Consider the following 26,994-nt stretch of genomic DNA (forward strand, 5'->3'; position numbering starts at 1 on the left):
TAAGAAACTCATGTGCCCCACAGCATTCAGCTGATTATCACCTCTATATGGATCTTTTATGTGCATATAATATAGAGAAGATAATACACACATGTGTACATAAAGAAAGAAGATGGCAGGAGAGGCAGAGAGAAAGAGGCTCTCGTGTAGCCCAGGCTGGCCCCTAACTCCATATGTAGCTGAGGATAACTCCTTCTGCCTCTACCTTCCAAGTTCTACAATGCTGGGCCCACACTTTTATTATTAGTAAACAGCTAACATTGAGGTGCAGCAAGTTAAATACCAAAAGTAGCACTTGTCTGTGAGGCATACGGAAGATGCCTACATGGTTGAGGAGATTTTGCCATCCTGTGGATCCACAATACCAGTGTTCCTGTCTTCCATATTCCAGGTCTGCACTGGCTTCACTCTAACTTGCACTAGGGTGACTCTGGAATGCAAACCTTTTCCCTCACAGTCTGGCTCCAGAACACAACGGATCCTGTGTCGCCTAACTTTGGCCTCTGTGTTCCCTCCTTGGTTGAGCCATGGTCCCGGGGCCTACTCTCCTGCATCAGTCTGGTGATCCACTGGAGAGAAAACAGCTCCTTTGCCATTTCTGGAACATAATGCCGTGTTTTTTCACTCAGAGAGGTTTTCTAGCTTCCCCTGGGTGGATTAACAGTGGGTATCACCAGTTGTTCTGAGTGGGTGAGCACAAATGTAGAAATTAGCTTTGAAAGCCCAGTTAGTGCTGGGTGTCTATTTACTGTCTATCCTAGGGACACACACAGCAAACTTGCTAATAGTTTGCAACTGATGAAGGTGAAAAGAGCCACATCCAGGAAGATTAATCAGTAGCTAACGCCACAATCTTCACTGCCATAAGAAATGTATGAAATAGGCAAAAGAGTGACTATTTACTCAATTGGCAAATAGAGGCACATGAAAGGGATGTGGGTTGCCCTGGGCCACTGAGTTGGTCAGAACCCAGACCCAGAATGCTTTCTATACTCAGCCATCTCCATTCATGAAAAAGCCACCCCTTCTGGCCACAGTCTGGAGTGCATAGACCCCAGGCGTTTGGTGCCTTAAAAAGGAATCCAGGGACATGCTGGCACAGGAACCACATGGCTGCTGGGTGGGAGGCTGTATATGCCAGACTGTACCAGAGGGGTTCCCTATATAAATAATCAAGCTTGCAAGATGACAGGACCAGCACCAGCCATTTCCCCCTTCACACCTGTGCAGTGTGATAAAGAAAGTGGAATTTGCCCACAGTTGTGTTCTAACCAGATAAAACTTTTAGGCGGGAAGTGACAAGCAAATTTGAGTGTTTTTTTTTAAATGTTAATTTTGACATTTTAAAAAAGCTTTTAGGGTGCTTGTGAAGTCAGAGCGAATACCAAGAAGGCATTGTGGCGAGATGGACACGGAGAAGGATGGATCTCATCCACAGCTCTGCCTATCACCTAAACATCATCCACAGAGAAAGCGTATTCCAGGTAATGACAAATCTTCAGAGGGGTGGCTTCGGGGACACATTATTTTCCTTTTTTATTCATTGGGAATGGGTCAGTTAAAAAACATCCATGGGCTGTGATACAGTGGGGTACAAGATGGACTGTGATGGGCTGAGCTGCATTTTGGTGCTAAGAACCTAAGGGTCTAGAGAAACACAAGGAGCAGAAAACAAACTGTTAGTGAGAAATTCTCTTAAATGAGAGATAGTGAAAATACCCAGGACACTACTCTGTTCTGTGGCAGAGCAAATTGGCAAGACATCTGGAAGGATGTGGCAAAGGGAGCTCCACTAGGGCCTGATCCCTCTGAATGCTCACTCTTTTGGCTCCTAATTTATCTAAAGGTCTATTCTAAAGCAGCATTTACCAAAATGTTTTGTGGAACCCTGGGCTCTGAGATACCCTTAGGCACAGTCTGAAAACTTTCAGGTTCTGATGTACCCTATTTACCCTTCCTTAAAATTAAAAAAAAAGAATACATGTTATTACGAAGGTCATCATAGTATTAAAATAGTTATTAACATGGCCAAAATTGTGATATATTAATGTATGTGCTTATTTTTAGCTACATTAAGTCATGTGATACAGCAGTGGATCTAATAAACATAGCATCAAATCCAACAGATCCATGTCCACAGGCAGTCACTGCAGCTTCATGCAAGAATTGTAGGTCACACAGGAAAAAATTCTGTAATTCATTTGAATGGTAAAAGTGCCACACTGCTAAAAACCACTGTGGCTTTTACGTACATTCACACTTTGAAGAAAAATGGAAATTTAATTAGAATTTAGTAAAAATATGATTTTTCCTTATCACGAATTTCTGAGCTGCTGGGCGGTGGTTGTGCATGCTTTTAATCCCAGCACTTGGGAAGCAGAGACAGCCAGGTCTACAAAATGAGTTCCAGGACAGGCTCCAAAGCTACACAGAGAAACTCTGTCTCAAAAAAAAAAATAAATAAATAAAAAAATAAAAAAAATCCCTGAGCTGGGAAGAATCCCTGAGCTGGGAACACAGTTCAGAAGCATAATGCTTGCCTAGTGTTAGTGTGTGTGAGGCCCTAGGTTCAATTCCTAGCACTACCAGAAAAGAAAGAAAGAAAGAAAGAAAGGAAGGAAGAAAGAAAGAAAGAAGAAAGGAAGAGAAAAAGAAAAATTAACTCTTGTCCTAAGAACGAAAGTGCCCTGGTCCAAGGGCACTTCCTTTCTTGGAGCTCCTGGTGCAGACTGGACCCCCCACAGGCTGAGGGAGTCAGTCTCAAAGTCCTACTAGGTTTTTCTCAAATTCAGGTGGCAATAGACTTTTAAATTTTTCTTCTTGCAATTTTTTTTTTGTGTGGTGAATATTTGCATGTATATGGATCTGTGCGTATGTTTAGGCCAGAGGTTTGACATCAGGTGTCTTTTTCCTTCATCGTTCTCTATCTTAATTTATTGAGTTAAGAGTCTCAAACCTGAACCCAGAACTTGCCGATTTGATTAGTGTACTTAGTCAGTTTGCTTTGGGAATCCCTGTCTCAGGCCCTGTGAACTAGGATTTCATGATGACCACCAGACCCATTTAACCCATACATTTGGGCACTGGAGATATGAATTGTGGTCCTTACACTTCTGTGGCAAGTGCTTTGCCTACTGAGCGATCATCGCAGCCCAGAATTTGTTTTTCATAGTATCCTTAGAACACTAAATAATGTAAAGAAACACAATCCTGATGGCAAAATCTAATAATAAAAGCATAACTCCAGCAGGGTGTGGTGGAACATTCTGGACCCTTAGACTAGGGAGTTCAAGGCCAACTTGGGATGTACCGTATCCTTCTAGACAGGATGTTCCCTGTCTACCACTACTCCCTCCAAAAGAAAAAAGAACAGCATTATGGGTGAATATGCTTATTTCAGTTGGATTATTATTACTATTTTTTTGAGACAGGGTTTCTCTGTGTAGCCCTGGCTGGTACAGAACTTACTTTGTAGATCAGGCTGACCTTGAACTCAGAGATCTGCCTGCCTTTGTCTCGTGAGTGCTGGGATTAAAGACATGGTATGTGCCACCATCACCCAGATATCAGTTGGATGTTATTACAGTTTGATACATAAGTAAGGAAATAAGTAGTGACATGCTATGTGTATCCTGTGAGTGGAATAACCAGCTAGAGAATTCATCAGCTAGCTTAAGTACCCTGCCACGGGAAAATTACAGTGTTGGAGACTGTGTCAAGGAACTATTTTTGATCTAAGTTAGGTTGATAAATGATAGGATCGTGGTATGCTATCATAACTACTTTGTATAATATATGATCTGGATGCAAATAGGGAATGCAATGAAAATAGGCCTATTATGTCCAAGATGACAGAAAATGACCTAGTTTTTCTTTTATTGTACAAATGTAAATTTATTTTAAGTCAGTAGGTCAATAGCACACTTATGAACAAATGCTATCTATCTGTGTAGGTCTCTAATCTGTGAAATGTAGGTAGTGCATACATTTCACACTCAAATGCTCACTGTCTGCTCTACTGGGGCAAAGAAAGGTTGGATCTTTATGAGTCTGGGGCCAGTCTGGTCTGCAGAGCAAGTTCCAGGCCAGGGCTCCAATGTGAGACCCTGTCTCAAAAAAAAAAAAAAAAAAAAAAAAAAAAAAAAGAAAAGAAATCTCTTTCACATCTCTGAAGGTGCAAGAATAAGGAAGACATAGTCCTTGATCTCAAAAATCAGGGCAAAAACCAGGATGGGGGTCTAAAATTCTGTTGGAGGCTGGAGAGGTGGCTCAGCAGTTAAGAGCTCTTGTTGATCTTCCAGAGAACCTGGGTTCAATCCCCTGTACCCACACAGCAGCTTCTAACTATCTCTAACTACAGGTCCTAGGTATCTGATGCCTTCTTCTGCCCCCCCTTCCCTCCCCCCCCCCCGCCGCCCCTTAGGCACCAGGCATACATATGGCCCACAGACAAAACACCTATACATATGAAATGGTAAAATCTATAAATAGGGGCTGGAGAGGAGGCTCAGAGGTTAAGGGCACTGACTGCTGTTCCCAAGGTCCTGAGTTCAATTCCCAGCAACCACATGGTGGCTCACAACCATCTGTTATGAGATCTGGTGCCCTCTTCTGCTGTGCAGATATACATGGAAGCAGAATGTTGTATATATAATTAATAAATAAAATCTTTTAAAAAAATCTATAAATAAAACTTCTGTGGTTGGATACTTGCTGAGGTCACACTCCCCAGTAACTTTCATTTTTACCCAGCAGAAGTCATTGGAAATTGGAGTTTGAGAAACAGAGAAGAACTCAGGAAGAGAAAAGCTGAAGTGCAGGAGAAACAGACATCACAATGGCTCCTTGGGTAGGTCCCTTACCTGAGAGAGGGATGAGTGTGGATGTTGCATGTCCATGCCCACGCTCACACCACCTTCCCAAGTGTCCTATAAGTCAGGTGGTGTTGTGCTTGCATGTTTTATTTTTTTGTTGCTGTTTGTTTTTAAAGTAGTCTTCAGTGGGTTAACTCTCTTGCCTAATGTCACAGCAGAAGTAACAACAAAAGAAACTTCCCCTGCTCTCTTTCTCTGTTTCCACCATCCCCTGAGGCTGGCTCCAGACATTGAAGCTGGACTGTCCAGAGTAGCTCCTGCTACCCTTCATTGGTTTTGTTAGTGTTAAAAAAAAGGTCCATAAGACCTGACTTGGTAGTGCATACTGATCCTAACAATCAGGAGAGTGGTGGTTGGACATTGTAAGTTGTAGGCCTCACAGGGATTAGTGAGAACATTTATCGACACACAAAAAAACAGGGGGCTCAGCAGTCAAGAGAGATACCAGAACCCACGTGGTATAGATGTAGATTCAGGCAAAGCATCCATGCACATTAAAATTAGGCAAAATGATTAGTCTAATGATAAGCAAAACTGATTAGCCTAATGCCCCAACTTCCTAGTTATTGACCTTGGGCAATTTATGGAACATCTCATGGCACCTCTGTTTTGTCCTCTGCACACTGGAGATAATAGCATCTACCTCATAGCTTGAGTTAACTGAAGTAAATCACAATAGTGCCAGGACATAGGCAAGACACAGATGGCTCCCATAGTAATATCATAGTTCTGTTTTATACTGGGCTTGTGATCCAGTCACCTAAGTTGTATGTGATTCTTACAGCCACCACATGAAATTGGAAGGTATAATTTATCTCATCTCACCTAGAAGGTAGCCAAGAAATGGAGAGGTTGAATGACTTGCCCTAGTCAAGTCATTTTATCTGTATGAGTGTTTTATTTGCATGTGTAGACATACCCTTAACCACTGAACTTCTCTCTGGCTGGTAGTTGGTTCTTATGTTCACCAGGTGGGTCCCAGGGATAAATCAGGCTTGGTGGCAAATGCCTTTACCCATTGAGCCATCTCACTGGCTTTGTTTTATATTTAAAGAATGATTATTATTTTAAAAACTGTGGTGTGTGTGTGTGTGTGTGTGTGTGTGTGTGTGTGTGTGTATGCACATGAGGGCAGATGCACCCAGAGGCCAGAGGTACATGGGATCCCCCTGGAGCTAGCATTATAGGCAGTTGTTTGTCCCATGGGGATGCTGGGAACCTATTTTTGTTTGTTTTGTTTTGTTTTGTCAAGACAGGGTTTCTCTGCGGCTTTGGAGGCTGTCATGGAACCAACTCTTTTAGACCAGGCTGGTCTGGAACTCACAGAGATCCGCCTGCCTCTGCCTCCCGAGTGCTGGGAATAAAGGCGTGCACTACCACTGTCCGGTGGGAACCGAATTTGAGTCCTTAGCAATAGTATGTACTTTTTAACTGTTCAGCTATCTCTGCATCCAAACTCTAGTTTTTAAAGTTATATTTTAAGTTGCATTTATTTAATGTGTGAGTGTGTGGGTGCATCCACACATGTAGAAGTCAGAGGACAACTTGTGGGAGTCAGTTCTCTCCTCTCACCACATGGATCCTGGGAATGAATTCAGGTGATCAGGTTTGGCCATAAGCATTGAGCCACCTCCTCAGTCCTAATTGAAATTTTAGTTAGCTTGTCAAGCAGTGGGTGTCCATAGGCTTTTTGAGACATTCTTAGGTTCTGTTAACACACTCCCTCCTTTATATTAATGCATGTATATGTGCAGGTACATGCATTTATGTGTGTGTGTGTGTGTGTGAGAGAGAGAGAGAGAGAGAGAGAGAGAGAGAGAGAGAGAGAGAGGGAGAGGGAGAGGGAGAGAGGGAGAGAGGGAGAGAGGGAGAGAGGGAAAGAGGGAGAGAGAGAGAGCCAGAAGACAACCTCATGTGTCATCTTCAGGAACACCATCCACCTCCTCCTGTAAGACAGGGTCTTTCATTGGCCTGGAGTTTACAGTTAGGTTTAGCTAGCTGGCCGGGAAGATCCAGGGATCTCTGCCTCTTCAGCTCTGAGATCACAAACTTATGGCACCACACACTCTATATTTTGACCTGGGTGCTGAAGATAGATAGAACTCAGTTAAGCCCTTTACCCTTGAAACTATCTCCCCAAGCAGGCTCTTTCTCTTCCCCTCCCCCTTCCCTCATCACTCCATTTCTCTCTCTCATACACATACACTTTCACATACACACTTTAGCTTTAAAACCAAAACATCTACAGGAACCCTTTCCAAGCAAGTTGAACACCTAGGACTGTTCATTTTGCAAACTCTTTTGGAAATTGAGGTATGGGAGAGTAAGGGCTTATTTAAGGTCATGTAACAAGGTCACAAGAACAGGGGTGGGTATTGGAAGCATTCATTTGGACCCTGTAGCCCTGTTGCTGACATTATTTCTGGTCTCTCTGCAGAGAACAGAAAAAACGCAGGTATCAGAGAACAGGAAAAGGAAATCCAAGAGGCCAAAAGAGACGACGAATCACAGAGGCCAAGGCAGAGCCTCAGTCACAAACAAGAAAGCAAAGGATGCAGAAAGTATTGGTACCTTCAGGGAAAGAAACCGAGTGCCCTGTCAACCCTGTGACTGAAGCCCTCCCTTTGTTGGCCTTCCCCCCAGAAGCCGAGCCTGCAGAACACTGTGCTGAAGCACACCAAGAAAGCATTCAGTGCCAGGGCATAGCAATACAGAACCATCCTCAAGCACCCAAACGTAGGGCCAAACCTGAAGACCTCTCTCCTAACATGTGCCAAGAAATAGCTGTACTTCAACATTGTTCTCAAATGTGCAGAGACACGGCTGAACCTGAGACACTTTCTTCTGAAATGTGCCAGGAAACAGCTCTGCCCCTAAACCATTCTTCTAAAGCACCCCAAGATATGGCTGGGCCCGAGGTTCTCTCTCCTGAAGTGTGCCAGGAAACAGCTGTGCCGGAAAACCATTTTTCCAAAGCACCCCAAGATGTGGCTGGACCCAAGGCACTCTCTCCTGAAGTGTGCCAGGAAACAGCTGTGCTTCAGGAACATACTTTGAAAATGTTCGAAGATATGGCCAGACCTGAAGTTCTCGCTCCTAAAACACACCAAGAGATGGCTATTGTTCCCTGGACAACACTTGGAGATGCTGCTGGCCCAGAAGGATGCTCTCCTGAAGTACTCCCCCAGTCAGATGTGCCTGAAGTCTGTCCACTTGACACATGCCCCAAATCAGTTACACCAGACAAAACTATTTCCCAAGAAGACCAGGGAATGGCTGTGACTGAAGGCTGCTTTCCCAAGACACGAGAATGCACTGTGTCTGAAGATATTTCTACAAAAATACACCAAGAAGCAATTGAAACTGAATTCATGTCTCATGAGACCCACAAACTCACTGAGCCTACAGTCTCCTCTCATAAAACAACCCAAGATTCACTTGGACCTGTAGAATACTCACCTGAGATATGCCAACCATCACCTGGGCCTGAAGACTATTCCCTTGAGACATGTCAACCATCACCTGGGCCTGTAGAATACTCACCTGAGATATGCCAACCATCACCTGGGCCTGAAGACTATTCCCCTGAGACATGTCAACCATCACCTGGGCCTGAAGACTATTCCCTTGAGACATGTCAACCATCACCTGGGCCTGTAGAATACTCACCTGAGATATGCCAACCATCACCCGGGCCTGAAGACTATTCCCCTGAGAAGTGTCAACCATCACCTGGGGCTGAAGACCATTCCCCTGAGACATGTCAACCATCACCTAGGCTTGAGAACCATTCACCTGAATCCTGCCACGAAATGCCTGGACCTGAAGACCTCTCTATCAAGACCTGTGAGAACAGTGATGGGCCTAAAGACTGCCTTCCCGAACAAAGTCAGGAAGCAGGTGGGTCCCAAGGACAGGACCCTAATGTCTACCAGAACAGTGACGGTGCTTGTTCTTTCTCTCAAGGTAGGATATCTGTATAGCAAATAAGTCCCTTGGAATTTGTGATTTAAAGCTGTCTTTGACAGTAGCCAGTAACTTCAATGGGAGTCATGAATAACCCTGGATCTTTTCAAGTAAAATGTATTTTTCAGATGACCAACATTCTGTTGACACATTTCCAAAAAAATTAAATAACTGAAAATTCTATTTACCTAATTTGAGAAACTATAGTAAGAGAAACAAACCTGGAATAGGATTAATTATGTGCAAAAATATTCATTTTTGTTTTTTGAATTAGTACTCACTATGTAACTGTGGTGGTTGGTTTTCTTGCTTGAAACCAAATTCTGGTACTCTGGAAGAGTGGCAAGTACTCTTAAGCACTCGGTCATTTCTCCAGTCCTAAAAAGGTGTCTCTCTCTCTCTCTCTCTCTCTCTCTCTCTCTCTCTCTCTCTCTCTCTCTCACACACACACACACACACACACACACACACATACACACACACACACACATGCACATAGACAAGTATACATACATATACATACACATATAGACACAGATACATACACACAGATACAGACAGACAAGACAGACAGACAGACAGACAGACAGACAGACAGACAGACAGACAGACAGACACACACACACACACACACACACACCTCTTTTAAAACATAGAATCCTGAGCTGGGGTGCTGGCAAACACCTTTAATCCTAGCACTGAGGAGGCAGAGACAGGCAGATCTCTCTGAGTTCCAGGTCAGCCTACATACTGAGTTCCATACAGATGGAATTGCATAATGAGACTGTCTCCAAAAACAAAATAGACAAATGAGCAAATAAAATTCACCTTAGCCTGGAGGAGGAGGGCTTAGTGGTTAAGTGCATGTACTGTTATTGCAGGGGACTCAAGTTTGGTTTCCAGCACCCATTGTGGCTTACAACTGCCTATAATTCTAGTTCTAGGAGATCTAATTAGTGCCATTTTCTAGCCTCTAAGGGTTCCTGCACACACCTGGTGCACACAAATGAATGCAATACACAAATACACATAAAAATAAATCTTTAAAAAAATAGCTCTCTAGATGGCTCAGAGTTTAAGAGCACTGACTGCTCTTCCAGAGGTCCTGAGTTCAATTCCTAGCAACCACAGGGTGGCTCACAACCATCCGTTATGAGATCTGGTGCCCTCTTCTGGTGTGCAGATATACATGGAAGCAGAATGTTATATACATAATAAATAAAATCTTTTAAAAATAGCTCTCTATTAAAAAGAATCCCACTGGACGGTTGTGGCACACACCTTTAATCCCAACACTTGGGAGGCAGAGGCAGGTGGATCTCTGTAAGTTCCAGACCAACCTAGTCTACAGGAGCTGGTTCCAGGACAGCCTCCAAAGCCACAGAGAAACCCTGCCTTGACCCCCCACCCCCATGCCCACCCCCAAAAATGTGAATGAATGATCTGTGCTATGACCTCCCTCTCCCAAGTGAGTAAACAACTGTGCCAATATTTGTTTATTGAATCTATTATTTTGTATTTTATTTGATTTTTACAGAAATGAAGGAAAAAGCCAAAGCAGATCAAGATCCAGAAAGACCAAGTCCACAGGGTTCTCAAGAGATCTGTCCAGAAGATGACACCTATAGCTATGTTCTGTCTTAACAATACTCAGCTATGACGTTGCAATCCAACTGAACACAGAATACACATCTTTGCTTGTATGATTTTATGGAATCCTTGAAGCAATTGCTACCATTTGCATTACTATTTCAGCTTGTGTTTTTTCCGTGTAGATCTTATCTGAAAGACAGAAGTAATTTTTAAAGGCTCTAACACATAGACAATTGTGTGTGTGTGTGTGTGTGTGTGTGTGTGTGTGTGTGTGTGCCTGCCTGCGTGCTGTCTGAGGATGTACATATGTATATAGGGGAAGGTGGCAGAGGGAGGGACAAATAAGAGTAGGGGAAGTGGTGAGTAGTTGATTTTTCCCTCTAAGAAGAAACACATATTTGTTAATTCTGAGAAGATAAATTTGAACTTAATATTTTGCTTCAGGAACACTTAATATTTTGAAAGTATATAGTTTCTTGTGATTTTTGTCAATCATTGATGTTGTAATATCAGAATTTTATTCAAGTTTTAGATGGCTCTCTGAGCTAATCTCTTTGTTTTGTTTTGTTTTCCCATTCTTTGTGTAACAGACCTGTCATCCTGGAACTCACTTTGTAGACCAGGCTGGTCTCCAACTCACTGAGATCTGCTTGCCTCTGTCTACTGAGTGCTGGGATCAAAGGCGTGCGCCACCACTGCACAGCAACAATTCTTATTCTGGAACTTCTTGAAAAATATTTTGGAATTGATAAATATCATTTACTTCTGTGTTTGAATCTGGACCTTGTATTTCTATTTTTTCAACTGTATTAGTGAAAAATGTACATTAAATCATTACTATGTCATAAGCTGTGTTACCAAGACAGCATCTTGATATGTACTGGAGTGGGGTAGGTGGTAAAACACCTAAAAGGTAAGCCATCTTTGTTCACTAAGGTTTAATCTGGTCTCACAGAAAAACAGAAAACAAATCATTCCAAAAGAAAGCAGTAAGTGTGGCAGCTTCCTCTCCGAGGAGCCTATGCCTTGGCTCTTGGGAATGTTTCCTTCCTATCAGAGTGCCTCTCATTCTCTTAACCTTCATACTTAAAAAGTATATTAAAGTGTCATTAATAACCTCCCCCAAAGGGAACAGTGCTGGTGCCATATGAACAGTACATGTAATGAGAGGAGTGCTCATCTATCCTGATGTGGAGAGTTGCATCTGCACAGGACACCCACACCAGTACGGTTCAAGGTCAAGAGATCTGCATACCAACTGTGGCAAAGTCAGGTCCATATGGGACAGTTGATTTATGTTAAAAATCTGTCATGAGGCAGCTAATCTATTATTGGAGTGTAGAGACCCACCTGGACCTGGAGTTACAGGAGGTTGTGAGACATCTGACATGGGTACTAGGAACCAAATCTGTAAACCTGGTCCTCTTTGAGAGTAGTGTATTTATTCATTTATTCTTCCTTTTGACAAGGATTCATTATGTAGATCCAAAATGATCTAGAACCAGCCCTATAGACTATGCTGGCTTCAAACTCATAGAGATCTGCCTGCCTTTGCCTCCTGAGTGCTGGGATCTGAAGCATTCACCACTACACCACTACACTGGGCCATAGAAAGTAGTCTTAACTGGCTGAACCATGTCTCCAGCCCTGGGTGTAGAGTTAAAAGACTTAATCATTTACTAGACTAAGGAGTAAGGCTTTTACGTAATGAAGATGAAGTGTTTGTATTTCAGGAATCCAGCTGGTTACAATGGTAACAGTGAACTTAAAAAGATAGGAGACCAGGAACACAAATGATTCTTGGTGGGAAAATATTTGAAAACATTCCCTGGTATTTCATTGATTTAGATTTTCCTTGGGCTACCATTGGAGACTAAAAATAACACAGACATTGGCAAATAAAAGCTCACTCAGTAAGACCATATGCTAGATTCTGAGGTTGTATCAAAAAGGCAAACCCACCCCTCACAATGGGTGGCTCATGAGAGCCACCAGGGGAGCCTTTGAACATGCAGGTGCTCAGGTCTCTTCCCTAGGGTTCTACTTGAGGTGACATCTAGGCACATGGGTATATATGCTTTTTGAATTGCCTATGCTCTAAGGTTCTATATAGCTAAAATTTTATTTTATGTATGTTTCCTACACGTACATCTGTGCACCACAGCATGCCTGGTGCCCACAGAAGACAGCATCAGATCCTTTGGAACTGCACTTATGGGGAGTTATGCCAGTCTATGTGTGTGCTGGGAATTGAACCTCGATCTTCTGCAAGAGCAACAAGTGCTCTTAACCACTCAGGTTTTTCTTTTCTTTATCACTTGTGTTGAAGACAGGGTCTTATATAGTCCAGGTTGGTCTAAAACTCACCTTGCAAGCATGTGTCGCCATGCTTGGCTTTATGAAGTGCTAGGACTTGAACCAAGGACTTTGAACACACTGGGCAAACACTCTTCCAACTGAGCTACATCCCCAATCCACTTAAAAAAAATGTGTGTGTGTATATGTTCTTGGGTATTAGTGAAAGTGTGTGGCTTCATGAGTGCCCATGTATGCACAAGCATACGAGAAGGATGATGATGTCTGCCTTTCTCAATTGCTCTCCATCTCATTTGAACCCAGAGTTAATACTTGAGCCAACCAGCTTGTTCTAGGAATTGCTTGTCTCTACCTCCTGCAGGCCACTACACTGGCACCCAAACTCTAGTCCCTTAGTTGCATGGCAAGTACTTTACCCACTGAGCCATCCCCCCAGCCCCTTGTCCTGTTTCCTTCCACCATCCCCTATAAGTCCATGCTACTTTCTTAACTACATCCAGACACCCTGTGAATCAAATTATTGCTGTTTTCTTGCTGGTGTAGAGCTTTGCCGTCATGCATTACAATTCCCCAAGAATAAGCCAGGCATTGGTGGCACATGCCTTTAATCCCAGCACTCGGGATGCAGAGGTTGGCGGATCTCTGTGAGTTCCAGACCAGCCTGGTCTACCCCCCCCCCCGCCCAAAAAAAGAATTTCCCAAGAATCCACCTTATTTCTACTTTGTGCTGCCCTCTTCTTATGGCAGGAAGTAGTCTGGGTGTGCTGGAGCTACATCTGGAGTCTTGAAAAAAATTGTGTACCTGTGGCCTTGGCTGGCCTCCAACTCAGAGATAAGCCAGCCTCAGCCTCCCCAGCGCTGGGATTAAAAGCAAGAGCCACCATGCCTAGCTTTTAATTTGGGGTGTGTGTGCACATGTGTGCAGGTGCCTGTGGAGGCCAGAAGAGGGCATCAGATCCTGTGAAGTGGAGTTACTGCGGGTTGTGAGCCGCCACATAGGTGCTGGGAATCCAACCTGGATCCTAAGGAAGAGCTAGTTGCCTGTGCTTTTAACGGCTGAGACATTGCTCCAGCTCCCCTTAGTTTGTTTTTAAGGCAGATTCCTAGGTCTAGCGTCTCCAAGTCTACTTTGAGTTTCAATAGTTGGCACAGTTGGTAACTATACACTTTTGGTATGGTTATCAAGTGACTAGCATGAATGGACAAATGCCTTTTACTTTTCGGTTTTGACTATCGTATTAACAGCGCCGACTAGTGGCAGTTGCAGTTTATTCGGCTTATTTTTTGAAGCATACAGATGTTGCCCAAGGGTTCTCAAACTTGTTTGTCTAGCTAAACCAGTATCTCCTAAAAGAAAAAAGGAAAAAAAGAGTCTTTTGCAAGTTTCATGTACAAAACTCCTGATAAGAGGACACGGTTATCAATTTTAACTTTTAGAAAACCCACAATTTCCTCTTAAAAACCTGCCTCCTAATACTGGCCATTTCCTACTCGTGACTTGCTAGTCAGTGACAAAGAATTTAGAAGCAACTGTTTTTCATGGTTAAGCCTTTAATCTGTAGACTTATATATTTTTAGTATTTATGTTACAGGTAATGTGAGGTGGATTCCCCCCCCCGCCCCTTCTAAACGAACAAGATTTTTGAAATTTCTGAAACAATTATGTATGCAAAGAAACAGTTTGGCTGAAAGACTCTTACAAGTGGTTAAAACACAGGCAGTTGGTGCAGGGACAGCTGGGTATTGCATGAGATTAAAGTACAATTCTTGCTGGTCCCAGCTTTCCGATGTGTGTGTGTGTGTGTGTGTGTGTGGGGGGGGCTCTTCACTCTCATTTTGGTTTCGGTGGTTTGGAGCTCAAGAAACGTCCCCAATTATTAACTCCTAGCCTACGCTGGCTGTAACATGCACCACCTTGATTCACTTGGGCTTCTTTCCCGACAAACGATTATTACTGAAAAAATGGAGCAGAGTTGTAAATGTAGCCCACGCCCAAGAAGAATTTTAAACGTTTAACCTCCAGTTCTTGGGCTCAGCGCGCTAACACTGAAGAGCCGAATTTGGTTCCCGGAGCCACACGGTGAAAGGAGAGAACCGGCTCCTGCACTATGGTCGGACTTCCACGTGTTCCCACGCACACATAAACGTAAAAAAGGATCCCCCAAACTCCAGCTCTTTGGGTTTGTGATCACTGACATTCACACCGATTCCCTGTGAACTGCGGGTCATCCTTTGGCCATGGAGTCCGCTCATAATTCAAGGGTGTCTTTGCGTGTACATCTTTATCCACGTGTCCCCCCTTCGGGGACACCGCAGGCTGTCTCAAGAGCGCCAGCGCCGCATAATGGGTGGGAGCTGGGCGGCACGCTCAGCTTCTCCGCGCCCAACAGAGGCCTCCACGCGGCGGCTGGGCCGCCATTGCGGGTGTGCGCCAAAACCCGGCACCAAGCGACTACTGCGCAGGCGCCCAAGCCTACAGGGCGGAAGCGGAAGCGGAAAGCTGCGCACGGCGCGTAGACGATTCAGAGGCTCGCAGCCATGCGCGGCTTGGCGGAGCGGGGCCCTTGCGCGCCTGCGGCCCCGTGCGGGTGTGCTCAACCCGCCCTGGAGACAGGTAAATTATAGGAAGCCGCACGCGCCGCGCCCGCAGCAGCATCATGCTAAGCGGCCGGCCTCCTCGCCGAGAAGAACGCGAATTGCCAGACGGGTGTTCTTGTCCTTGCCGCCAAAGCGAGGGTCATGTGTCCGTGCTATCACGTGACATGCCAACGCCCACGGGAGTGACGTATTACGTTCTTGTCACACGGGGTGTGGCCTGGCCTCAGTCCCAGCGCAGTAGCTTGATTGGCCACGTGTGTTTTATGGTCTCCTAGGGAGCTACAGAGAGCTCATTTGGCCCTAGGTTCCTATCTTTAATCCTCTTTCACAGGATCATGGATGAGGGTCGAAAAACAACAACAACAACAAAAAAACCAAACAAAAATAATACAGCAGTACCCGAAAATACTCTTAGAAAAGACTTGAAAGTTGTCGGAAACATACACAATGTAGATGGGCACAGAAAGCCAGTCTAGGAAGATGATTTACACTGTGGTGTCGGCTTTTATAGAATTCAGAGTAAATGCAGTATTGTTTAGGCTCAAAAGTACATGTGATCAGATTGTTTCTGAAAGGAAACAAATGAGGACGATCAGATTGCAGCTCCTTGGAAGCAGCCTACAGAGATGCAAGCAGTTAGTAGCACTGTGGTTGGTGTGGCTGGTATTATACTTTAACTTACATTCGTACTACATATAATCTTTTCTGTGTATAAGTAATAGAGTTTTATAAATAGTAAGGAAATGTTTAATGAGAGACAATCCCAGATTTGTAGTCTTATTGGTTGTGCTAATAAGACAGATTTAATACAAATGAGGTAAAATGGAGATCTGGAATGTCTCTTCAAAGAACCCACAAAGAAGTAATTATAAATATCAATTGTCATTGTGATTTCTACCTCAGTATATAATCAAAACGTTTGTTAAAATAATTTGTGTGTTTATGTAATTATAAATAAATATTGAGGTGGGTATGCTGGTACACAGTTGTGATCCCAGCCGCTGCGGGATGGGACTGACGCCGGAGACTCATGAGTTCGAGGCTGGCCTGAGCTACTAGCAGGACTCTGTATTTAAACATGTTTTTAGTAGTTGTGTTGTACCTAGATTTTAGAACTATGAAATCAACACATGAGAGGAAAACATGTTTTGTTACATCTTTGACCTTTTGAGTAATCTTACCAATTTTCTTCCATAGGAAATCTTTTAACTGAGCCAATAGGCTACTTGGAATCATGTTTCTCAGCCAAGAATGGTACTCCAAGGCAGCCGTCCATTTGTAGCCACTCCAGAGCCTGTTTAAAGATCAGAAAGAACATCTTTAATAATCCAGAACATTCCTTGATGGGCCTAGAACAGTTTTCTCATGTTTGGTAAGTTGTTTTATAGTTAGAAGTGTAGAATGGGTACTGAGAATGTATGCCAGCTGAAGGCAACTTTGGAGGCTGCCATCATCACCACACTTATCTGTATAACTATGGATTATGTATGGATTCCCATACCCAATTTGTGCATTTGATTATTTGCATATTTGAAAAATGTTAGCGTACTACATGGCAAACAGTAGGCACTTGGAAGTGGTGTTCACTTGGCCACGTATAAGTTTGGTAAGTTCCTGCTGTAGGCCCGTCTTTGTGTTGAGTACCAAGCATGTGGAGATGCTGCTCTGCCCACAAGGACAGAGGGAGGGCTTATTTCCTATGACCGATAAAGTCAATAAAAACTATTATTTTTATTTTTTCCAGACAGGATTTGTCTGTAGCTTTGGAGCCTGTCCTGGAATTCGATCTGTAGACAAGGCTGGTGTCAAACTCACAGAGATCCACCTGCCTCTGCTTCCCCAGTATTGGGATTAAAGGCATGCTCCACCACCACCCAGCCAATAAAAACTATTCTTTCTGTTAATTAGTGGGAGATTACATTCCCTTCCGAAATCATTATACTAAAATAATCTGTCCTTTTTAAACAAGCTGTTTGGTTTGTTTTCAATAGGATTTTGTTTGTTTTTCACAAAAACGGCCATTTGAACTACAAGGCAAAAGTGCAGCCGCCTAGGTTGAATGGGGCAAAGACTGGCGTGTTCTCCACAAGGAGCCCACATCGCCCTAATGCAATAGGACTGACCCTGGCCAAACTGGAGAAGGTGGAAGGTAACTCACTCATTTTACTCTACTAATGCTGGCTGCTGGGCAAGGTGGAAGGTCTCTCACTCACTGCTACTTTGACCTTTCCTGTCTTACTCTTAAAAGTCTTATAAAATCAGTTTAGAATTCACTGTAGCTGCTGTTCATGCCAACACTGTATTGTCACTTTTGAGAGCCCTCAGAAATTAGAGATGTATGGTGATTGAAAGGGTGTCAGCATTGGAAACACTACAAAACCAGCTCTTAGAAGGAGCTCAGAGCTTGTTTTTTTATCATTCTGCTATAAAAACAAAACAAAACAAAAAACATTAGATTAGTAATAACATTTCTTAAGACTTGGGATGTAGCCGGGCGGTGGTGGTGCACACCTTTAGTCCCAGCACTTGTGAGTTCGAGACTAGCCTGGTCTACAAGAGCTAGTTCCAGGACAGGCTCCATAGCTACAGAGAAACCCTGTCTTGAAACACAAAAACAAAAACAAACAAACAAAAACTTGGGATGTAGGAAATACAAGATGATTAAAATTCATTGACTATTTTCAGCTGTGATTCATAGTGCCCAGTTGTTCATGCATTTCTGGAAAGCAGAAGAGTGGTATCATTTCTTCTTTGCATCCTGAAGAAAAGAGACATTTGGGCTGTAGTGAAGGCTATCAGCTGTGCTGTGTGCTAGTGGCCTGGGATGTTGCATTACAGGCTCTAGCATCTGTCAGACTATAGAAGTGCCATGTAGAATATGGGATTGGTTTTAACTGTGCTCAGGTATAACCTAGTCAGACATTTTCAGAGAGCTTCTGGTTTTTGTTGTTGTTTTTGATACAGGACTTATGTATCCAGGTTGACATTCAAATCCATATAAATCCATACAGGACTGAACTTGAACTTCTATGATTCCACCCAGTTTACATGGTGCTCGGGTTGAACCCAGGGCTTGGTGCATAGTAGGCAAGCACTCTGCCAGCTGAGTTCCACCCACGCTCAGAGAGCTTCTTACTTTGGAATAACAGACCAAGCTTTTGTTAGAGAGGCAGAAGATGACAACATATGGAGAGGAGTAGGGAGCCCATTCCAGGCTGCATCTTGATTGCTTGCTCCTGAAGTGGGTGGAAGCATGGGGGGGGGGCTGCCTCTCTGACTCTACAGAACTTTTTTTGCTGAGGATGGTACACAGCAGGTCTTCAGGGCTCTTTAGGATGTTGGACTAAATAGTCAAGAGGCTATTTTGTTCTTCTTGAGCCCTGAACTCTGCTGAATTGTGCTCAGTTGTTGGGTAGGTTTTCAGCATATTCAGTTGCTTGTCCACCTGGCTTTCTTAAGATGACTTATTACATTAGACAACAGCACTAGAACATTTTCTGTTCATGCAAATTGTTTGTCTTGGTTACTATTGTCTTGGTTACTGTTCTGTTGTTGTGGTAAGACACGATGACCAAGGCAACTTATAAAGGAAAGTATTTACTCAGGGCTTACAGTTTTAGATTATAATCCATGACCATCATGGTGGGGAGCATTGCAGCAGGCAGGCATGGTGCTAGAGCAGTAGCTGAGAGCTTACATCTTGATCGAAAAGCATGAGGCAGAGAGAGCTGACTGGGAAAAGCATGGGCTTTTGGAATTTCAAAGCCCACCCCTACTGACACACCTTCTCCAATAAGGCTCTTCTTCTTCTTCTTCTTCTTCTTCTTCTTCTTCTTCTTCTTCTTCTTCTTCTTCTTCTTCTTCTTCTTCTTCTTCTTCTTCTTCTTCTTTTGGTTTTTTGAGACGGGGTTTCTCTGTGTAGCTTTGGAGCCTATCCTGGCACTTGCTTTGTAGACCGGGCTGGCCTTGAACTCACAGAGATCCTTCTGCCTCTGCCTCCCGAGTGCTGGGATTAAAGGCGTGTGCCACCAACCCCCGCTAAGGCACATCTTCTAATCCTTTTCAAACAGTCTCACCAACTGGGGACTGTGTTTAAATATATGAGCCTTAGGAGCCCATTCTCATTCAAGCCACCATACTATACATCTTTTTTAAAAATCATTGACTTTGTGTCAGGCTTTGTAGATGATAGAGATACCATTGGTGATTAGCTCAGATAAAAATTCCTGCTCACACAGAACTTAGTCTCTGTTGAGGGAGGTGAAATCAGAAAAGTAAATGGGCAAACACTAATCAATTATGAATAATGTGGGGGTGGAGACAGTAGTGCTTTTTATACCTGTTGCGAGCCAGTCATTCCCGTGTCAGAGGCCAGTTGACAAGTGAAGAGCATGATTAATAGCATTCATGCACAGGGACAAAAGACAGCCTGGAGCCATGAACAGGAGTTTGCTATGAACTCTTGGGTTCTCCTATGAATCCCATCATTTAAATAATCGTGTGTCATCTTTACCCAGTTCCAGCCTTGCATATAGCATGTTTCAGACATCTGGGTCTTCTTGAATCATGTGAGCACATGTTGTGTTTTGGTTCTCATTCATTTAGTGTTCCAAGACTCAGGATAGGGATGCTCTGTACCAGTAGCAGGAAGTGGACAACAGCCATGCAAGTGGGACAGCCGGAGACCTGGCTTAGTATTTAGTTGTAGGGTCTTGTGCCCTGCTCAGTTTTTTCAGTCTTCATGGACATAGTTCTGGTTTTGTGTAGCAAAATGATCCAAAGTGTATCTGTTTGGGCAGCACACCTTGCTGATATGTTTAAAACTTCTCCAGGGGTCAGAAGGATGTGCTCATCTTTGCTGGTTCTCTGCAGTGAGGTTATTACAGAACCCATTTCCTCATAAATGTAGGACTGAGGGCCCCACCTTTGTTGCGGTATTGTCTGGAGTCACCCTCAGGTTCTGAACACTGCCCACATTTCTAGGGCATCTCATGGCTGCTTGGCACCTGGGCGTTCCCAGCATGCCTGTGCACTTTACTGGGCTGCAGGGAAAGTTGGTCAGGTTGAGTCTGTGGCCAGCAAGGAGTCCTATATGGAAACCATCACTGGAGGGTATCAGAACTCTTTGCCATATTTTTTTGGCTTAGATTAAGTTGAACTCAGTGGAGGGGTTACACAGGACATGAGCACCAAGTTGGGGAGCATGTCAGGCCTCCTGAAGTCTGCTTGCCATAGTAGAAATACACATTGGTCTTGGTGACATGCCGAAGACTGACATGTGCCTAGGAATGATGCAAAGATGAGTAACCACAACATGTGTTCCAGGAGCCTGCTCACTGTCAAGGCATAGAGGCATCGGTAAGCCATTGTCCTTCTGGGTGAAAAGGCTTGAGTGGAAGTTTATACACTTACGCCTCCGTGGAACCCAGAAGAAAGAGCCAGGAAGGTTTGTAAGTGACATGTTTGGTGTGAGCCTTGAGGAGTAGAGTTTGGCAGGTGACAATGTGGGTTTCCAGGCAGAACAGTGTAAGGGCTCAGTGAGGTGCAAGCAGGTTTTTGGAGAGAGACTTAGGGATAATCCTGCCTGTTGCACTATCCACTGTAAACACATAGAGGATCTTTGTTCCCCTGCAGGTGGCGCTGTATACCTGTCTGGAATTGACATGATACATGGCACACCTGTGCTAGACATAAAGCCCTACATTGCTGACTATGATTCACCTCGGAGCGAGGAGCCTTTGGAAGATTTGAATGTGCAGAGTAACCACCGTCTGCTGAGGCCTGCATCCCAGTCTGATGGCACAGCTGACAGTTGTGACCAGCGGCTGCCCTTAGGGTGTGGGAAAGCACAGCATGGCCGTAGCACTGAGGAGAAACAGACATGCCTTGAAGACAGAACCCCAGAAGAAAACTTCACAAAGTCCAGAGACAGTACAGAAATCCAGCACACTTCGCCTGAGGATAGAGAGACAGTAGTGGATTTGGTGCTGGAATCAAGCAGAAGTGACAGTGTGGGTATGGCTGAAGAGCAGCGTGGCCCACAGGATCTGAAAAGCTTTCTGGATGAAGGCACAGATAGGTCCAGGAACATGGAACATGCCTTGGGCCTGCAGGGGAGCAGTGCAGAGACACGGTGGCCTTCCTGCCATGCCAGGACAACTGACAGAGTGCCCTGCAGTGTCGTCCCCACCTGGGTGAAGGAGGCCCCTGCACCCTCTTTACAAGTCCGGTTTACTCCTCATGCTGAGCTGGACCTGAAGAAGCTCAGTCCAGGAGGTACGCTAGGGTACCTGGGGTCTCCTAAGCCTGAGTGAGAGATGAGCTCACCTTCCTTTGTTTCGTATGGGTTCTTACTGTGCTGGGGATCAGAGCCTGTGCATGTTAGCTACAGACCCAGTCAAATGACAAGCTTTTCTTTATAATGAAATCTAGCTAGGATTGATACTTCTGAAAACAGGTTTTTTAAAATTTTTTATTTATTTATTATGTATACAGTCTTCTGCCCGCATGCCAGCAGAGGGCACCAGATCTCATTCAAGGTGGTTGTGAGCCACCATGTGGTTGCTAAGAATTGAACTCAGGACCTCTGGAAGAACAGTCAGTGCTTTTAACCGCAGAGCCATCTCTCCAGCCCCATATATATATATATATATACATATATATATATTTATTTTTATTTTCATTTGCCTGCATATATGTCTGTGTAAGAGTGTCAGGTCTCCTGGAACTGGAGTACAGACAGTTGTGAGCTGTCATGTGGGTGCTGGGAATTGAACCCTGGTCCTTTGGAAAAGCAGTCAGTGCTTTTAACCACTGAGCCATCTCTCCAGACACCCTCCCTTTTTTTTCTTTTGTTTTTTTTCGAGTCAAGAGTTTCTCTGTGTAGCTTTGGAGCCTGTTCTGGAACTTGTTCTGGAGACTAGGCTGGCTCTGGGACCCTCTTCTCAGGAGCTGCCTCTGCCTCCCAAATACTGGTATTAAAGGCGTGCACCACTGCTGCCCAGCTTTTTAAATAGTTTTAAAAATTTATGAATATGGTGTTCTATCTGCATATACACCTGCATGCCAGAAGAGGGCATCAGAATCCCATTATTTATGGCTGTGAGCCACCATGTAGTTGCTGGGAATTGAACTCAGGACCTCTGGAAGAGCAGCCAGTGCTCTTAACTGCTGAGCCATCTCTCCAGCCCCCTGGATTATAAATGGTGGGTGCACTATCACATGACCCTTTCTGTTTGACAGCCCTTAAATTGGTGGTTAGGGCTGGTGCTCAGAAGGCACCTGTGGCAAGTGACTGCTGCCTCAGGAGATGCCCATGACCTGCAGCCCTTATCTTTCATTCATTTATTTAATATTTATTCTATTTTAATAGCATATATGCATGTGTGTTAGTCTTGGGGGTATGTGTTTTTGTAGGAGCTGGTGGAAAACGGGTGGGGGCTTTGGATCTCCTGGAGCTAGAGTTACAGGCATTTGCAAGCTGCCCAACATGGGCAGTAAACACCAAATTCAAGTCCTTTGTATGAGCAGCAGGTGCTCTTAACCACTGAGCTGTCTCTCCTGCTTTGCTTGCCTTTCTCTGTTCTCTTTTCTAACAGTATTCAAATGGTAGATAGTGCTTGGTCTATACTTGGATATGCTCAATTTCTTACTTGCTTTTCTATGTGTCCTAAAAGGTATCTGTTTTCTTCTGTCAGGGGACCCCAGGATCTGGCAGGGAGAGAAGACCCTCCTGCTATAGTGCTTCCCCACAGGACATGCACTTCCTGCCAAAGGAAGGCCACAGGGCTCTGTTTTGGAGCCCATTTAATACATGGTTCTTAGCATGTGTTGTTTGGGTTCTCCAGTCCATAGCAGATGGAGAATGAAGGAAGCTGGTAGCTGTTAAGAGGTGGGAATGAGGATGCTAGCAAAAAAGTAGCTTGTTTCCAAGGAGATGATACCCAAAGGGCTGAGAGTTAACAACCAGCATGGCCCTGGGAAGAGGGACACGCACCTGTGCACTGTGCAGTTGTTCCCTGAGCCCTCCATGGGAAGAGGGACACGCACCTGTGCACTGTGCAGTTGTTCCCTGAGCCCTCCATGGGAAGAGGGACACGCACCTGTGCACTGTGCAGTTGTTCGCTGAGCCTCTGCAGCACTGTTCTGACCTGTGGGAGAAACATCAGTGAGGAAAGGGCATCAGAAGACCTCTGCTTCTGCAGAGTTTACATTCTAATGGGTGGAGAGACGTAAGCCCAGGTCAGCATGCTGCTGTGCAAAGCACACAGAAACACACGCTGTTAGAAAGCAATGGTGGCACAGGACATAATGAGGAGAGGGCAGTGTTAGAGGACACACATCAGAGCACACACCAAGGAGATGGAGTGAATCAGCTTGACCAGGGACAGGAAGCCAGCCTCTGGAGAGCCATTGCATGGCCCCAAGAGGAAGGGTGTGTGGCTCCTGAGAGGTCATGTAGCACTGAGGAGGGTCCCAGAAGCAACAGCAAGGGCATGAGGCCACATGGGGTTTTATATGCCACTTAAAAAAACATTTGGCCTCTGAGCGGTGGTGGAGCACACCTTTAATCCCAGCACTCAGGAGGCAGAGGCAGGCGGATCTCTGTGAGTTAGAGGCTAGCCTGGTCTCCAGAGTGAGTTCTAGGACAACCAGGGGTACACAGAGAAACCCTGTCTCAAAACCAACCAAACAAACAAAGAAAACAAAAAAACCCATTTGGCTAGGCATGGTGGTTGGTATCATTCTAGGCAGGTGAATTCTGTGAATTTGAGGCCAGCCTAATCTACATAGTGAGTTTCAAACAAGTCAGGGCTATACAGAGAGGCCCTGTCTCAATAAAAACAAAAAGCCCCCAAACATTCATTCATTCATTCATTTTGTGTGTGTGTGTGTGTGTGTGTGTGTGTGTGTGTGTGTTGCAACTGTGTACACCATAGTAGCTATGTGGATTTCAGAGGAAATTGAAGGAGTCAGTTCTTTATTTTTCCTACCATTGGGTGGGTATTGAACTCAGGTTGTCAGGCTTAGCAGCAAACACCTTTACTCATTGAGCCATCTCACCAGTCCCTTAAAACACACACACACACACACACACACACACACACACACACACACACACACACACACACACACACACAGGAATTACTTATCTTACTATATGCATATGATTGTTTTGCCTGCATGGGTGTGTGTGGGTATGTGTGTACTTGGTGCCTGAGGAGGTCAGAAGAGAGTGTTAAATCCCCTGGATTTTTGGATGGTTATCAGCTACCACATGGGTGCTGGGAACTGAATTTGAGTCCTTTGCAAAACAAGTGCTCTTAACTAAGCCATCTCTCCAGCTGCCCATACATACTGTTTTTTTTTTTTTTAATTGAAATATATTAAAGAATTTTGTCACTTGAAAGGGTATCTGTTTACCTGAAATACATGTCTGGGCCCCTGTGAGGGTGCTGAGCTTTTAATGGGTTTGTTGAAGTTTTGTCCTTGACTCTCCTTCTGTTAGGCATGTGGCATTGCTTCTAGCACTGGGGTTTGGATGCCTTGTTTCTGCCCTTCCTCCCTCTTTCCCTCTGCATTAACTGGCTTGGAGGTTTCTATGTAGATCAGGCTGACTTTAAACTCACAGAGATGTTCCTGCTTCTGCCTCCCTCTCCACTGCTGGAATTAAAGATGTCTGGGGTGGGTGGTGGGCAGCTTTGAGAATACTGGGAGTGCCACTTGTTTCCTTGACAATGTCTCTTCCATTAGGAAAATTACAAGAGTTTTAAGTTAAAGTACAGATTGAACATAGAAAGAATGGCATTTGGGACAGAAATGAAAGTTTGCCTCAACTGTTTTGGAGACCTGTGAAAAATACACTTTGAGTATTTTGTTCAGTAGAAGAGAAGTTTTGGAGGTGCAAGTCTCTGAAGTGAATAGGTTTCCAGACTCTGTTCCTTTCATGTGACATGTAGATCTGCCACATTTCATGCTGAAACTCCAAGTCAGATTATGTGACTGTAAGTACAGGCTGTGTCTTTCTTGTTGCAGGTGCTGGTCAGGTGTCATTTAGATACTTTGAGTCCACAGACGAAGCCAAGCGTGCCATCGAGGCTGTGCTGTCAGCAGACCCTCGATCTGTGTACCGACGGAAGCTCTGTCAGGACCGCCTTTTTTTCTTCACTGTCGACATAGCACACGTCACATGCTGGTTTGGCGATGGCTTTGCTGAGGTTCTTCGGATTAAACTGGCTTCTGAGCCTGTTGAGATGACTGACCCTGAGGAGTCCTTGGTGGCTCTGGGGTCTTGAGGAGCCCCATTGTGTTTTTAGACAGCCTAGCTGATCTCTGGATGTACCTGCTTTTGCCCTTTTACTGCTTTGGTTGGTGCCTTTTAAAATATTTATTTGAAGGAAATGGTTTGGTTTTGATTTTGATTTTTTGAGACTGTTTTCTATGTATCCTGGAACTTTCTTTGCAGACCAGGCTGACCTCAGACTCACAAAATCCACCTGCCTCTGCCTCCAGTGTGTGCCATCAAGCCTGGTGAAGGAAGTATGTTACTAAACTTCCCTGAGAGCTATAAGATATACAGTACTCACCGTGTGCTTTGCTCCAATGCTGAAGACTCCCAAAGTGCTGCTGTGGGTGACTGCCTGAAAATACTCATTATTTATTTATTTGGTTTTTCTGTTTTTTGGTTTTTTGAGGCAGGGTTTCTCTGTGGCTTTGGAGCCTGTCCTGGAACTAGCTCTTGTAGACCAGGCTGGTCTCAAACTCACAGAGATCCGCCTACCTCTGCCTCCCGAGTGCTGGGATTAAAGGCGTGTGCCACCACTGCCTGGCTTGGTTTTTCAAGACATGGTTTCTCTGTGTAGCTTTGGAGCCTATCCTGGAATTTGCTCTGTAGACCAGGATGGCCTTGAACTCACAGAGATCCGCCTACCTCTGCCTCTCGAGTGCTGGGATTAAAGGCATTTGCTACCACTGCCCATTGACATAGAATACTCTAATGGGTTTTCATGTAAAGCTGATCCATTCATCAGTTCACATTGGCTTTTCCCACTCAAGAGCCTGACCTCTCTATTGTAAATCACACTGAGTTACAATGTCTTGGGTGACTAACGAATAAAGCCAAGTGACTATAGAAATCTTTGGATTAAATTCCTGCATTTGAGGGACTTTGTTACACACACCAGCAAATAAAAACTCTGAGCTCCTTTGAATATTCTGAATCAGAAAGGAAAACTACCCCCACCTTAAGAAAGTCCTTACTGGTTTGTTTCTGACTCTGTGACTGTTAAGTGGCCATGACTCAGCTTTCGGTGTTAGCATGAGCTGAACAAACTGTGGGTCAGAATTAGGGTGCATCATGTACCCCAGGCTGGCCTGGAGCTCTGATCCTCTTGCCTCAGTCTCCTGGGTCTGGGAGCAGTGGGTCTGTGCCACCACATCTGGCTCGAGATGCATTTTGTGCCGCAAGTCATGGTTTGTGGAGGAAGTAGGCATAAATGAGTTAGTGTATTACAGTTTGATAAACTAATTAACACTGCACAGCCCTGTGCCATGCAGGAAGCGGTTATAGGAATGTGTGGCCTGTAGGTGATTTTAATGAGATGGTCTGAGATAACTGAAGATTTATGACTGGTGTAGTCAAATTAGA

The 26,994-nt window shown here is 44.4% G+C and overlaps 2 protein-coding genes across 6 annotated transcripts; both read left to right on the forward strand.

The window, feature by feature from the left end:
* The first annotated feature begins 7,189 nt into the window (after positions 1–7,189).
* Positions 7,190–10,604, forward strand: Hemgn (hemogen). The gene is made up of 3 exons (XM_035438689.1): positions 7,190–7,197; positions 7,312–8,841; positions 10,370–10,604. The coding sequence occupies exons 1-3, from the start codon at positions 7,190–7,192 to the stop codon at positions 10,482–10,484; spliced, it is 1,653 nt and encodes a 550-aa protein (XP_035294580.1). The 3' UTR covers positions 10,485–10,604.
* Positions 10,605–15,236: 4,632 nt separating this feature from the next.
* Trmo (tRNA methyltransferase O) lies at positions 15,237–25,762 on the forward strand. Of its 5 annotated transcripts, none has more exons than XM_027403149.2 (5): positions 15,237–15,363; positions 16,545–16,719; positions 17,339–17,496; positions 20,982–21,623; positions 25,383–25,762. In XM_027403149.2, exons 1-5 carry the CDS (start codon positions 15,288–15,290, stop codon positions 25,640–25,642), a joined length of 1,311 nt encoding a protein of 436 aa, XP_027258950.1. In that variant the 5' UTR covers positions 15,237–15,287; the 3' UTR covers positions 25,643–25,762. The 5 variants fall into 5 exon arrangements, with proteins under 5 accessions (XP_027258950.1, XP_035295777.1, XP_027258951.1 ...); XM_035439886.1 differs by lacking the exon at positions 15,237–15,363 and adding an exon at positions 15,633–15,651; XM_027403150.2 differs by lacking the exon at positions 15,237–15,363 and adding an exon at positions 15,658–16,010.
* The last annotated feature ends 1,232 nt before the right edge of the window (positions 25,763–26,994 follow it).

The sequence above is a fragment of the Cricetulus griseus genome, chromosome 2 (assembly GCF_003668045.3).
Source record: "Cricetulus griseus strain 17A/GY chromosome 2, alternate assembly CriGri-PICRH-1.0, whole genome shotgun sequence".
NCBI classification, from domain to species: Eukaryota; Metazoa; Chordata; class Mammalia; order Rodentia; family Cricetidae; genus Cricetulus; species Cricetulus griseus.